This window comes from Sorex araneus, chromosome 6, assembly GCF_027595985.1.
Source record: "Sorex araneus isolate mSorAra2 chromosome 6, mSorAra2.pri, whole genome shotgun sequence".
NCBI classification, from domain to species: Eukaryota; Metazoa; Chordata; class Mammalia; order Eulipotyphla; family Soricidae; genus Sorex; species Sorex araneus.
The window spans coordinates 104,071,191-104,084,027 of NC_073307.1; the positions used below are offsets into that span (position 1 = coordinate 104,071,191).

A 12,837-nucleotide genomic window follows, 5' to 3' on the forward strand; every position below is an offset into this window, starting at 1 on the left:
ATGAACATAATTGTTATGGTATCAAATATTGTTGCGAGTTTTTACTAGACATTTGAGGATATGGTTAATTAGTGAGCCATGACATTTTTTGTTTTGTTTTAGAAAAATGTATAATTTATTTCTTCTGCCTTGGCAAATGTTATATATATTGTACAATTGTGGTCTAACCTAATATAAAATTAATACCTTTGACATCCAGGAACTGAAGAATAAAAAATACTAACCCAAAGACCATAATTCATGGCTTATTTTTGTGAAGTTTTATATTATAGCCATACAAACATTTGTGACTGTTTTCATGCTACTATGTCTTTGTTTATTACTTGACATAGGAACTACATGACACAAACTCTGAAATATCCGTGATTTAAATTTTAATAGAAATAGGCCTACAGACAATTTAACAAAGCTAAAACTGGTAGTTATGATTAAACATTGATGCTTGATCAATCAGTTATCTCCAATACAAATCCTAATAGAAAATTTCCTAGAATCAAAACTGGCTCAACATCACTTAATACAGAGATATTGTTCTTTAAATCATTTTTGGTGGCTTTCTAAGCCTGAAAAATTTCCCAAGTTATTTAAAATAAAGAAATTAAAAGGATCTAAAATCAAAAGTTAAACAAATCAATTTTTCTTAAAGAAGGGAAGGAAAAATAACCATAATTTATTTGTTAGGTTGGTTATACCTTTGTAGTTCTTAGAAATAAAGTGAAATTCCATTTCGTATCTTCTGAGTCATTTTTAATGATATAAATGAAGAATCCAAATTGTAACTCAATATTTTAGAAAAGAGGCATAAAATAAACATTCTGTAGATACTTGTTGGGAAAAAAATGAATGGTGCCATAATTGCACTACCCATAATTAAATAAAGTCCATGTTCTGAAAGTTAATCACTTTTTTTTCCTAAGGAAAATATACCACATGAAAAAACAAATCTTAAAGGCTGAAAAGGAGGAGAGATAACTGAAGATAATGGAATCTCCTTGTTCTGAGGACAAATTTCTTCCACTAACCATTCTTAATCTCTTACTGGTTTACTTAAAGTTTTAAAGAAATCATTGCTTAATGTTCATTCATTCCACCTTTAACTCTTTTTGGCTTTTGTCACTCGTATAAGACTCTCTGTTAACTTACTGCAATAAATAACAGCAATCATTTTTTTAAAAAGAGAATAAAAAATATTTACTTTTAAAATTTGATTATTAAAAATTCACATTACTCCTGTTTTCATGAATATAATCTGACCAAATTTTTCCTTTGCTCCATCTAAAATACATTGATAATAATGAGTTATTTGATTGTCACCTGTACAGAGTGAATCATCTTTCAAATGGAATCAAACAAAAGATCCCCATCATGCTGACTTCCAGGAACAGCTCTTCTCATCCTATGTACTTCATCCTGCTTGGTATCCCAGGACTTGAGAATTCTCAATTTTGGATTGCCTTTCTGTTCTTTGTCATGTATATTGTGGCTGTTGTGGGCAATATTACTGTGGTTCATATTATTCGAATCGACCGCACTCTGCATGAACCCATGTACCTCTTTCTGGCCATGTTGGCTGTTACCGATCTGGTCCTCTCTACTTCTACACAACCTAAGATGCTTGCTATATTCTGGTTCCACAATCATGAGATTGAGTACCACGCCTGCCTCATCCAGGTGTTTTTCATCCATGCCTTTTCTTCTGTGGAGTCAGGGGTGCTCATGGCTATGGCTTTGGACCGTTATGTGGCCATCTGCTTCCCACTGCGTCACTCTAGCATCCTGACTCCATCTGTGGTGGGCAAATTGGGCGCAGCAGTGATGATACGTGGGTTGCTGTGGGTGAGCCCCTTCTGTTTCATGATCTCCAAAATGCCTTTCTGCCCCAACCAGATCATTCCCCAGTCCTACTGTGAACACATGGCTGTGCTGAAGTTGGTGTGTGCTGACACTAGAGTAAATCGCGCTTATGGGCTCTTTGTGGCATTCTCAGTGGTGGGCTTTGACATGATGATCATCAGTATATCTTATGTGATGATTCTGAAAGCTGTGCTGGCATTACCCTCTGGAGAAGCCAGGATGAAGGCTTTTGGTACCTGTGCTTCCCATATCGGAGTTATCTTGGCTTTTTATGTCCCAGCCCTCTTCACTTTCCTTACCCATCGCTTTGGACATCATGTGCCTCGGGTGGTTCACATCATGTTGGCTATTCTCTATCTACTGGTACCTCCCATGCTCAACCCCATTATTTATGGAGTTAAAACCAAACAGATCAGAGACAGAGTAATTCAAGGATTTTGTGGGAAAAGCAATTGAGCCATGGGAAAATTCTCACAACCATTCCTATTTCCCCACTGATATAGATTTATAAATAAAGATTTTTCAGAGCATCAAATGATATTACAAAGAAACTCTATGAACAGATGATCCAGAGGCTGACAATTCTCTAGGGAAAACTGAAAGTCATTTTCAGGAAACCCAGAATAGAAAATTTTTTCAACTGTTACTGATAATAAAAAAGTGAAATAACCTAAAGGAAAGAACTAAAAATAATAAAATTTGAAGAGTTAAAAGAATTACATCTTCCATAAACCAAAAAGCTAAAAATTAGTTTTACTTTGTATGTAGAGCTAAAATATTACTTTATCTTTTCCCAAAGGATTTTAGAAATTTTTATCAAAACAATAGAGAATACATATACTATCTCCTTGGCATTTCATTTTTGCAGTAGAATTGTAATCAATATCCAGGCATGCATAGGTTCATGATATATAATATATATAAATTATTGAAAATATGGAAACAGAGATCAATTGAGTGCCAAGCATGCATAATTCAACGACTTCATTTGCAAAGAGTATCTGAAGACATGAAAATTTGTCAATGTTTATTAAATTTAAAAAATTGTCCATATGTTTAATACCAACTTTCAATAGGGTACATGCAAGACAAAGATTGCTTCATACATCCAGAGACTAATTATAGCTACCCAGACTACTAAAATTTATGTTATAATCTTATTTTTGTCCTATTTTGTATTTTAAGCGAGTCCTTAGTTGAAGAGAACTTTTAATCTTAGTGTGAGACAAAAGTAATTACACAAAACCAATAGTGTTCACAAGAGGTGAATGTTGTGCCAAAACCTAGGGGAGTGGATACACTGAAGAAAATGAAGGACTTTGGGATAGATTAAACTCTATATAAGCTGGAAAAATTAGATGTAGAATTGCTAGCAGAATCAAAACTTCTTCAGTCTACTAATAATGAAGATTGCATAGTTTATGTGCAGGTTACTCTTTTAATATTTGTTAATTCATTGAAGCCAATGAATTGTAGAAATAGGGCTCTTTGGAGAAGAACATGAACGTGTTTTATTTTCTGAAGATAAGAAGTCACAAGAAATTTTTAATATTATGCCATATTAATTTCTTTTTAAATTAAAAGTTTGAGTTATTTTAGAAAACTATGCTTCCTTTTTTCTTGATTTTTCAATTAAAATTTTTCTGAGGTGTACCTATATTACAAAATGTTGACATATGAAATGCACACATTTTCATAGAAGCATTTGGACACATAGACACTCAAAAACATCCTAACAAACAATTTAATAAGTATATTCATCAGGGTCATTGGTTTGGTATATTTGTCTTCATCACTCACTACTAAAATGTAATACTGAAAAATGTTCTAGCATGCAAGCTAGTTTTTGTTTGTTGGTGGAAACAAACTCAGGATCTCACTTTGTAAAGCTGGAACTCAAACTCTATATTATTAAAACTAATATCAAATGAAAATGTTTTAATAGAAACCAAGAAAGCATTTATTTTTTATCATAAGAAATAGCATACTGGAATGTAACAGTATCCCACAAATGAATAAGATAAGCTTTTAGTGATACAAAGTACCATAATCTCTTCATCAGAAATTTAAAAAAAATTATAATAGTGTCTTTTTCTGTTTTATTTTTTGGGGGTTGGTCACACTTGGTTGTGCTCAATGCTTATTCCTGACTTTTTCACTCCTGAGTCACTCTTGGTGGGCTCAGGGGACTTCTCCAGAGCCAGGGATTGAACCTGTGTCAGCTGCATGCAAGGCAAACACCCCACATATTGTAGTATTGCTCCAACCCCATTGTAGTGTTTTTTTTCAATTTCGGATTAGCTTTATTATATAACTTATGATAATAAAATGAAAATATGTTGGTGCTCCAGTTTTTTATACTAGCTTATCAGAATATGTTGTCTCTTTTTCTTTCTAATTTGGGGGCTGTATTCAGCATTGCTTTGGGCTTACCTTCTGCACTCAGGATCATGTGGGACTTGGGGAATCCTATGGGGTGTCTGGATTAAACTTGGATCTGCTGTGTGCCAGCAAACTGCCTTACTTGGGGCACTATCTCTATCTCTGGTCCTCCAAGAAAATTGTTTCTTAAAATATATTATCAAAATCTTGCTTCCTATAACTTTTTTTAGCATAAGCATTTGAGTTTTATCCTATTCTTAGTATGAAGGTGGATTTTCCCTGAGCTGATGGGCTCCCAAGCACTGTTTGAAAGATTTGTACACAAAACTCATAAGCTTAAGGAGTTAGTTTATTGTTCAGTTCATGTAGATAGGTCAGGGTCTGTTCACAACGTCCACACTTTTCCTTTTACCCATGTATGACATCACTCATCCTATCCCTCAATGCCTGGTCCAGTGTACTATGTCCTAAGTCCTGTTTTTCACCTACTTCTTGTTCCAGTGGTCTAATCTCGTGTCTATGCTATTCCTTGTCCAGCGTTGCTTTGTAGTCTGAAATGTTGTCACTGGGTCTTTATAGGACTCAGAGTTTTCCTGATAGTTTGGCTTTCCTTCCAACCATGGTCACATGCACATGGTGAGATGCCTGCTGTCCTGCTATCTGTGTGAGCATAAGAGTCATGTCTGGTCCTGCAGCATCTTTGGGCATAAGTGAACAGGCAGAGAGAGAGAAAGAGAGGGAGAGAGAGAGAGAAAGAGAAAGAGAGAGAAAAAGAGAGACAGAGACAGAAAGAGACAGAGATAGAGAGAGAGAGACTGTAGTTTACTAGAGGTTTCCTTTTATCTATTATCTCCACTTCCCAGTCATCCCATCCCATTATCTATCTTGATCATATATCTTTTTTGTGGGCAAGATTTAAAGTGACCAACTAAATTAACTAGTTCACCTGATTTTTTTACCCTCCTACTCCCTGTGAATCACGATTTTAGCTTAATATTAATTCAAAGTTCTAAGTTATCATCTGTATATCTGCTTGACTAATTTTCAGGAAAGCATAGCCTACTTGTTCACTATTTAACTTAACCTAGTTCACTACAAAAAACAAAAACAAAAACATAGTTATAAGAATAAACGAGGGAATTTTTACGTGTGTCTGATATCATATTTGAAACAGATTAAGTAAGATGGAATGATCATCAGTGTGATCAGTTTGTAGGCCTCCGTGTGTGTGTAGTGGTGTGTGAGGTGCCACAGCCTCAGCCAGCAGAATTAGGCACACAGGAGACCTTTCTCAAGGGTGATGGATGTGCTTCCGTTCATATATACCAAGTACTCACTACCTTTTGTGACTTTAGCTGATGATCTTTTCCCCCTCTTAGACTTCAACGTCAGTTTGAGGAAACAGGTGGAAAATGATTTAAAAATGTTTTAAAAATTGTTAAAGCACCCCCTCTCCCTGCCCTGATGAGACCCCGAGTTGCTGCCCACGAACTGCTCCTCTAGCTCCTGAATAGCCATGATTCCAGAGGCACACAAACCAACCTCAGAACCCAGCGGCTTTTGTCGGAAATGCATCTGGACTATGCATTAGACTATGGCACCGTACCACTCTGGGTGGGGAAGGGTGTTTTCCCTTCCACCTTTCTCCCCCACCCCCCATGGCAGCATGGTGGCCTCCATCTTTCAGAGCCTATTGGAGAACCAGATACGAGACTGCAGTGACAAGACACTCGAGGCCTCTCAGGATGGGTGGTGGAACAGGACCCTATCCCCACCCTGACGAGGCCCCGAGTTGCTCATATGGCTCCTGAAAGGCCCATGATTCACCCACAAATTGCTCATCTGGCTCCTGAAAGGCCCATGATCCCAGAGGCACACAAACCAATCTTGGAACCCAGCGGCTTTAGACAGAAATCCCTTCAGACTTATTACTAAAATATCAGAAATCTAAAATGTAGCGGCCACGTGGCATCATATGCTCTTTATAATCAGCAATAGAAAACAAATTATCTAATGATGCCTTTTTGTCCGGTCTGATTGTTGGGGAAAATTCCAAATAATAATAGCAGTTCTTTCATCGAAATATTGATTGTGATCATAATGGAGAGAGAACAAAGTGAAAACCATCTGCAAAACAGTCAGGGGGGAGGGGGGAATGGGGTTATACTGGGGTTCTTGGTGGTGGAAAACGTGCACTGGTGAAGGGATGGGCGTTTGATCATTGTATGACCGAGACAAACTGGAAAGCTTTGTAACTGTTCTCACTATGATTCAATAAATAAATAAATAATTGAAAAAATGTTAAAGCACTCTCTCCTTCAACTTCTCCTGAGCACAGCATGGCCTCCACCCCACTTCTCTGAGCACAAAATGGAGAGACGCACCCAAATGCGCGGCGCGGCTGGCGGGAGATTGAGGGCGGGGAAGTACCGGTCTCCGCCCACATCGGACACTTAAAGAGAGTGCAGCCACGTGGGCTTCCCCACTTCGCCGCGCCCGCAGCCCCAGTATGACTGAGGAGGACAAGGGAGCTTTCCCACTTCCGCCAGTGCGGGGGGCCCGGTATTTCTCTAGGTTTTCCCATCTTATGAGCACCATAAAAGGGTAAAAGATTGTAGTGATAGAATTTCAGGCAGAATTTTCCCTGGACTTTATACAGAAACCCAAAACCTAATGTCATCTTAGTATCAGCAATATGTAATGGTTCCTTCTTAATGGGTCGGACTTTTGTGGGAGATCCTAACAAGAATAGTAAGTCTTTTGTTGAAATATTGAAGGCAATCAAAGTGGTAGCCATCTCTCTAGACTGAACTAAGCTATATCCCCAAGCCGGCTAAGAAGAAATATCCTTCTATCTCGGGAAGAAACGAGGCGTGGTGTCAAACATAGTGTGATGTCCATTAAGCAAACAGACCTGGTGGCGTGGGAATGGGATATAAGGGGGAAAGTTATGTACATGGAACAGCGGGACGCTGGTGGAATCTCGAGCCAGAGCCGATACCAGCGCAAGATTTTTGGTTCCAGAAACTGCTTGCAGACACTCTACTAGACTATCAACTAGGCCAGAGCCCCACGCCGGCTGATGACGGGAAATAACCATCCTCTTCGGTTTTTTTTCCCTTTGTCAGACAGCGTGGCGATTACTAAACAGGCGTGAACTCGGTGGCGCGGGGCAAGGGGGAAAAAGAAAAGTTATGTAACAAACAGCGGGACTTAATATCTCTATGTTCTTAGCAATGGAGAACTATCAAATGCCTCCTTGGCAATAGGACTGTCTTTTTCTTTTTGGGGGGAAACCCCAGCAACGGTAGTGAGTTGTGTGTTGAAACATGGAATGTAATCGAGATAAGTGTAAACGAAGTGAAACTTATCACGTACAAGGGTGGGGACTGGGGAGGTGGGAGGGGGCGGCAGATATACTGGGGGGGTTGGTGATGGAAGATGGGCACTGGTGAAGGGAAGGGTGTTTGAGTATTATATAACTGACATGATCTTGAGAACTATGTAACCCTCCACTTGGTGATTCAATAAAATTTAAAAAAAAAATAAAAAATGTTAAAGCACTGTTCTTAACAAATAAATTCATAATTAAGTTTTCTTATAGAAAGAAAAAATACAGTAGCAAAAAAATAAATTATTATAAGCAAACAATTGTTAACAAAGCAAAGCTTGGTAACTAAGTCTTGTCTCAGGCCAAAATAGTTTATTATCAAATAAGAGAGAAAAGCAAAAAGAATGCATTTTTTCTTTTTTAGCTTTTTGGGTTACACCCAGCGATGCACAGGGGTTACTCCTGGCTCATGCACTCAGGAATTACTCCTGGAAGTGCTCAGGGGACCATATGGAATGCTGGGAATCAAACCTGGGTCTGCCTCGTGCAAGGCAAACACCTTACCTGCTGTGCTATTGCTCCAGCCCCAAGAATGTTTTTTTCTTTTTTAAAGGAAAGAGAAAAGAATTTTGCAGATTTATTCACGTAAATGAGTCGACCTTAAAAAACTTCATCTGATGTGAGAAGGCTCTCATTCAAGAGACAGAGAGATTTATTTTCTTGTGGTTAATAACTGGACAACACATTATTCTGGGATGTGTGTTATAACCAGATTTAGTTCCTTTGTCATTTATGAGGCCGATGAATCAAAAGACAAAGTGTGGGGTGGACACAGATATTTATCCCAGTCAGTAAGATAACAGACTCGTGCTAGAGAACCATCTTTCCTCATACTCACAAGAAGCAATTGAAACACAACAAAAAAGTCTGTTTTTAAAAGAAACAATGCAGCCTACTCTTTTCTCTCTGAAAATCTCAACAAATAAAACTGATTAGTCTGAGCATCATTTTCTTTATAATAGTTTTTGTGGGAGGTGGGAGGGGAGGGCAGGAAAAGGCAACATTATTTTCATTCTCAACAGCCCTCTCCTCTTTAAGTTTACTTGTTTTTAGTTTTTGAATCTGCCTCTTATTTTATTTTTGATCCCTTTGCAAGGTCTCTGCATACACAAATCAATTATGTGTCAGCCGCTCTCTCCCAGAGAAGGCTTGGGTGGAGCAGAGAACTAGAATAGGGGGCCATGAAGTTATGCCATTCATTCATTTTTACTTTACAGAATTCTGAATATTTGCAAATGTTTAGTAAACAAATGCTTGATGTATAATATGGATATCTTTCTGTAATTAAGCATATCTATGATTCTGGCTAACTTTCTAATTATAGAACTTTTATTCAACTTCTTCTAAGCAACTAAGAAAGAAGAAAAACAAAATAAAACTCTAAGAATATCCAGTGTCAGGACTCAAGAGATAGTAGAGTGTGTAAGGTGCTTGCCTTGCACACAGCTGACCCTGTTTGATCCTCAGCATCTCATATGGTCCCCAACAAACCACCAGGAGTAATTCCTGTAGGTACAGAGCCAGGAATAACCCCTCAGCAACATCTGGTGTGTCACTCCAAATCAAAAACAAATAAACAAAAAAGAATCACTTAGCTCTTAGCTCAAACACTCCTCATCTATTTTGAAGTGATATATTTTGCTTCCCCTTATAAACTAAATCTGAAAAATGATCAGATTAAATTGTTGAAGACATAAACATTCTGTATATAACCAAACTAGCAATGAAAAATACGATATAAAAGACAAAATGGTTTGACAATTAGAAATGATCTTTTTTTTTTTTGGAGAGAGGGACACATCTAGCAGTGCTTATGTTCTGCACTCAGGGATACCTCCTGGTGAGGGCCACATGTGGTGCCAGGAATCCAACTCAGGATCAGTGACACGCAGGGCAGGTGCCCTATATACTGTACTATGGCTCTGGCCCAGAAAGGATCATTTATATATAGTGTTTCACTAAACAAAACAAATAGGTTCTTTAACAAAATAAGACTGTGTATTATAAAATTGAACAAATAGCCAAGATTGGATAGATATTACTCTGGAACACTAGGATTCCTTAAGAAACACAAAAAATTGTTAAGAATTAACAAAGAGATAGCACAAAGGATAAAGACACTTACCTTGCACACGAAGAATCTAGGTTGGATCCCAGGCACCCCATTTGAACCCTTGAGCCTGTCAGGAGTGATCCCTAAGTGCAGATCCACAAGTAAGCCCTGAGCATCACCAGGTGTGCCCCATCAAACAAACAAGAATGAGAAGTGTAGGATGTAGTAAAGACTTCAACCAAATATGGTTTCAGAGATGCAATATCAGACTCTCAGAACTCAAGCTGCATACCATACATACTGAATAAATATGGAATAGTAATATTGTTTTCATACTAGCTGAAGATATTTTTATTTATTTATTTATTTATTTATTTTTTTAAATTTTATTTTATTAAATCACCGTGTGGAAGATTACAATGCTTTCAGGCTTAGGTCTCAGTTATACAATGCTGAAACAACCATCCCTTCACCAGTGCCCATATACCACCACCAAAAAAAAAAAAAAACCCACACAGTACACCTCCCATCCCGCCCCTCCACCCCCTACCTTGTAACTGATAAGTTTCATTTTACATTCTGTTTACTTTGGTTACATTCAATATTTCAACACAAACCTCTCTATTGTTAGGAGTACCCCACTAGATTCAGACCTACTGTGAAGACAAATAAGGTCGAGCGGCCGCAGTAGAGGCCGCATGGTTTTGAATTTCTGTACTTTAACAAGAAGTCCAGGGAGATTTCTTCCAGATATTAGATAATTGCAGGCTTGAAAACCCAATCTGTGGTCGTCTTAATATGGCGGACACCGCGCCCTTCATCCCCGGAGAGAAAAAGGCGAGAGAGAGAGAAATACCTTTCCCCTCCTGGGCGGGCACGGGGCCAAGGCTTAGTTCTCAGGCTGGAGACATTCTGCGAGGAGTTGCCCATGCCGAAAGAGGTTTTGCTGGGTCTGGATTCACCTGGGATCATAGTCTTTAAGAGCAGCGGGTCTTATTTATTTATTTTTTAAACAGTGAGGAAGAGGGCACACTACTGATGCTCTGGGGACTATGTGGTATGAAAGATCTGGTCCAGGATCCCATGTTCAAAGCCGTCTGGGCTAGTTCCCTTCTATCCTGAACTAGCTCCCCAAACAAGTATGGTCATACTTTTAAATCATTTAATTACAACTATGAAAGAATATCAGTAAGTTATTAGTAAGATGATGAAGAAAGTTTGTCCATCCTATTTATTTCTAGAGAAAATAGTTTACTCAGAAAATTTTGGCAAAATCAGTGAAAACAGAAATTTGACATATGGGTGATTGCATCAGATTTAAAAGGGAAAGGAGTCAATGTTATTTTGTGAATGGATACTTTATTTTTTTACTTGAAAAAATAAAAAAAGGACTTCTAGACTCTTCCTTCATTACACAGTATATTTTAGAGTATATGTTGAACAATATTTATTTAATTTACTTCAGTCACAATGTATTTCCCTTTTGAGCAGGGGGTTGGCTTAAAGGGATGGACCATGAATAACGGAGACCTGATCAACCTTAGAATTCCATGTACCCTGATTACCATGGGGAATAACAAGCCAGGACTAGGCCCTGAGAACCACTAGATGTTCAGTCCAAAGTCAAGAACAAAAACAAAGAAAACTATTTGCACTGAATGTCAAATAACCAGGACCCCTACTAGATGTATTATTTTATCATAACTATGAGAGTAAATATCAATTTATGTATTTTACTTGCAGAAATGATATGAATTTTAAAGCAGAGAAATAAGTCAAGAGAAGCAAAAGGCCTTTTTGGTCTACAATTTATGGAGCAGTAAATAGTATCTGAAGTATAATGGATGGGGGAAGAACGTTTATGCTTATTGAAAGTATTACAAATATGATAAAATAAAACAAATGTCTAAACAGTTTATTTTTATTAGCTTTCCTCTAGTGTGGAGAACCTCCTGGGAAATTTCTAATTTTTGTACCTAGAATCACACAGCTCATTTGATTCAATTTTCTGCAGTTCCCCAGAGTCTCAGCAGCAGGACTGGGTTACATGCTGGTCTCCTTATAGAAGCTCTCACCCAAGAACCTACCACATTCATACTTTTTTAAGGAGTGTGGAAAGGGCATCTCTCCCTCTTTTGGGAGCCAGGTAAGATGCTGGAGCATGAAAGAGCAGATAAGGCAGAGGGAATATTGAGAGTCAATCCAGAAAGCAAGAAGAAACAGAAAGGCAAGCGGGAAAGTTAGTCAAAGCTCCCTAGATGAGAATCTTAGTACAGAATTGAATTGTCAGATCCTACTTTCCATCAATGTAGTAACCTCAATGTTTACGTTATTCTATTAGTCAGTCAAAACAATGCATTTTCTTTATCAGAAAAACTTCAGAGCAGAAATTTTTACAGTATTACTGATTTTTTTTCCTGTCCAGACTCCTCACCACCAGTCAAACCACATACACACAATCTCAGTTTAGCAGATGCAGCAAAATTTTATTGTTCTTCTTCCTAATGATGCAAGGCATGCTGTACCTATTTTATACAAAAGACAATTTTCAGCTATAAGTGTTTAAGCTTGATATAGTGTTCTGTATGACATACTTGATGATTTTATTTTGTATTATTTGAGATGGCATTCCCTTAAAAGTCATGTTCTATTCATATAATTGTAAGAGGAATATTTGCCTTGGATTTCTTAATCTCAATGTCAGGGTTTACAATAAATTAGATATAATTAAAATTAATTTATTCCTGACTTGTTAGCTAACATATTAAATGTTTTTTTTTCATATTTTATTTCTAGTGATAGACGATCTAATTGTCATGAAGTTCTTTATCCTCACTAATATTTTTTTTAAAAAATACAGCTATTATTTTTAGGTCTGTAAATTTAAAATCATTGACAAGATTTTAATTGCCATTTAAAATATATTTATATGACATTTTAATAAACCAATGGAAAAGTCTTGTTTCTGCCATTTTAATATTATATTGAATATATTTGTATATTATGTTTAATAAGACATGTTAGGATCTATTTCTCTATTTATTCAAACTTTTGTGTGATGTTGATAAATTATGGTTTAATATATGAGAGTGCAAATGAGAAAATTCATATCTTTTCACCATTGAATGTTCCTAAATTCAGGAAACAAATAAAATAC

General features: G+C 37.2%; 1 protein-coding gene across 1 annotated transcript; it reads left to right on the forward strand.

Annotated features, from left to right (window-relative positions):
* The first annotated feature begins 1,365 nt into the window (after positions 1-1,365).
* OLFR569 (olfactory receptor 52R1) lies at positions 1,366-2,310 on the forward strand. Its single transcript, XM_004618307.2, has one exon. The coding sequence runs from the start codon at positions 1,366-1,368 to the stop codon at positions 2,308-2,310; it is 945 nt and encodes a 314-aa protein (XP_004618364.2).
* Positions 2,311-12,837: the final 10,527 nt, after the last annotated feature.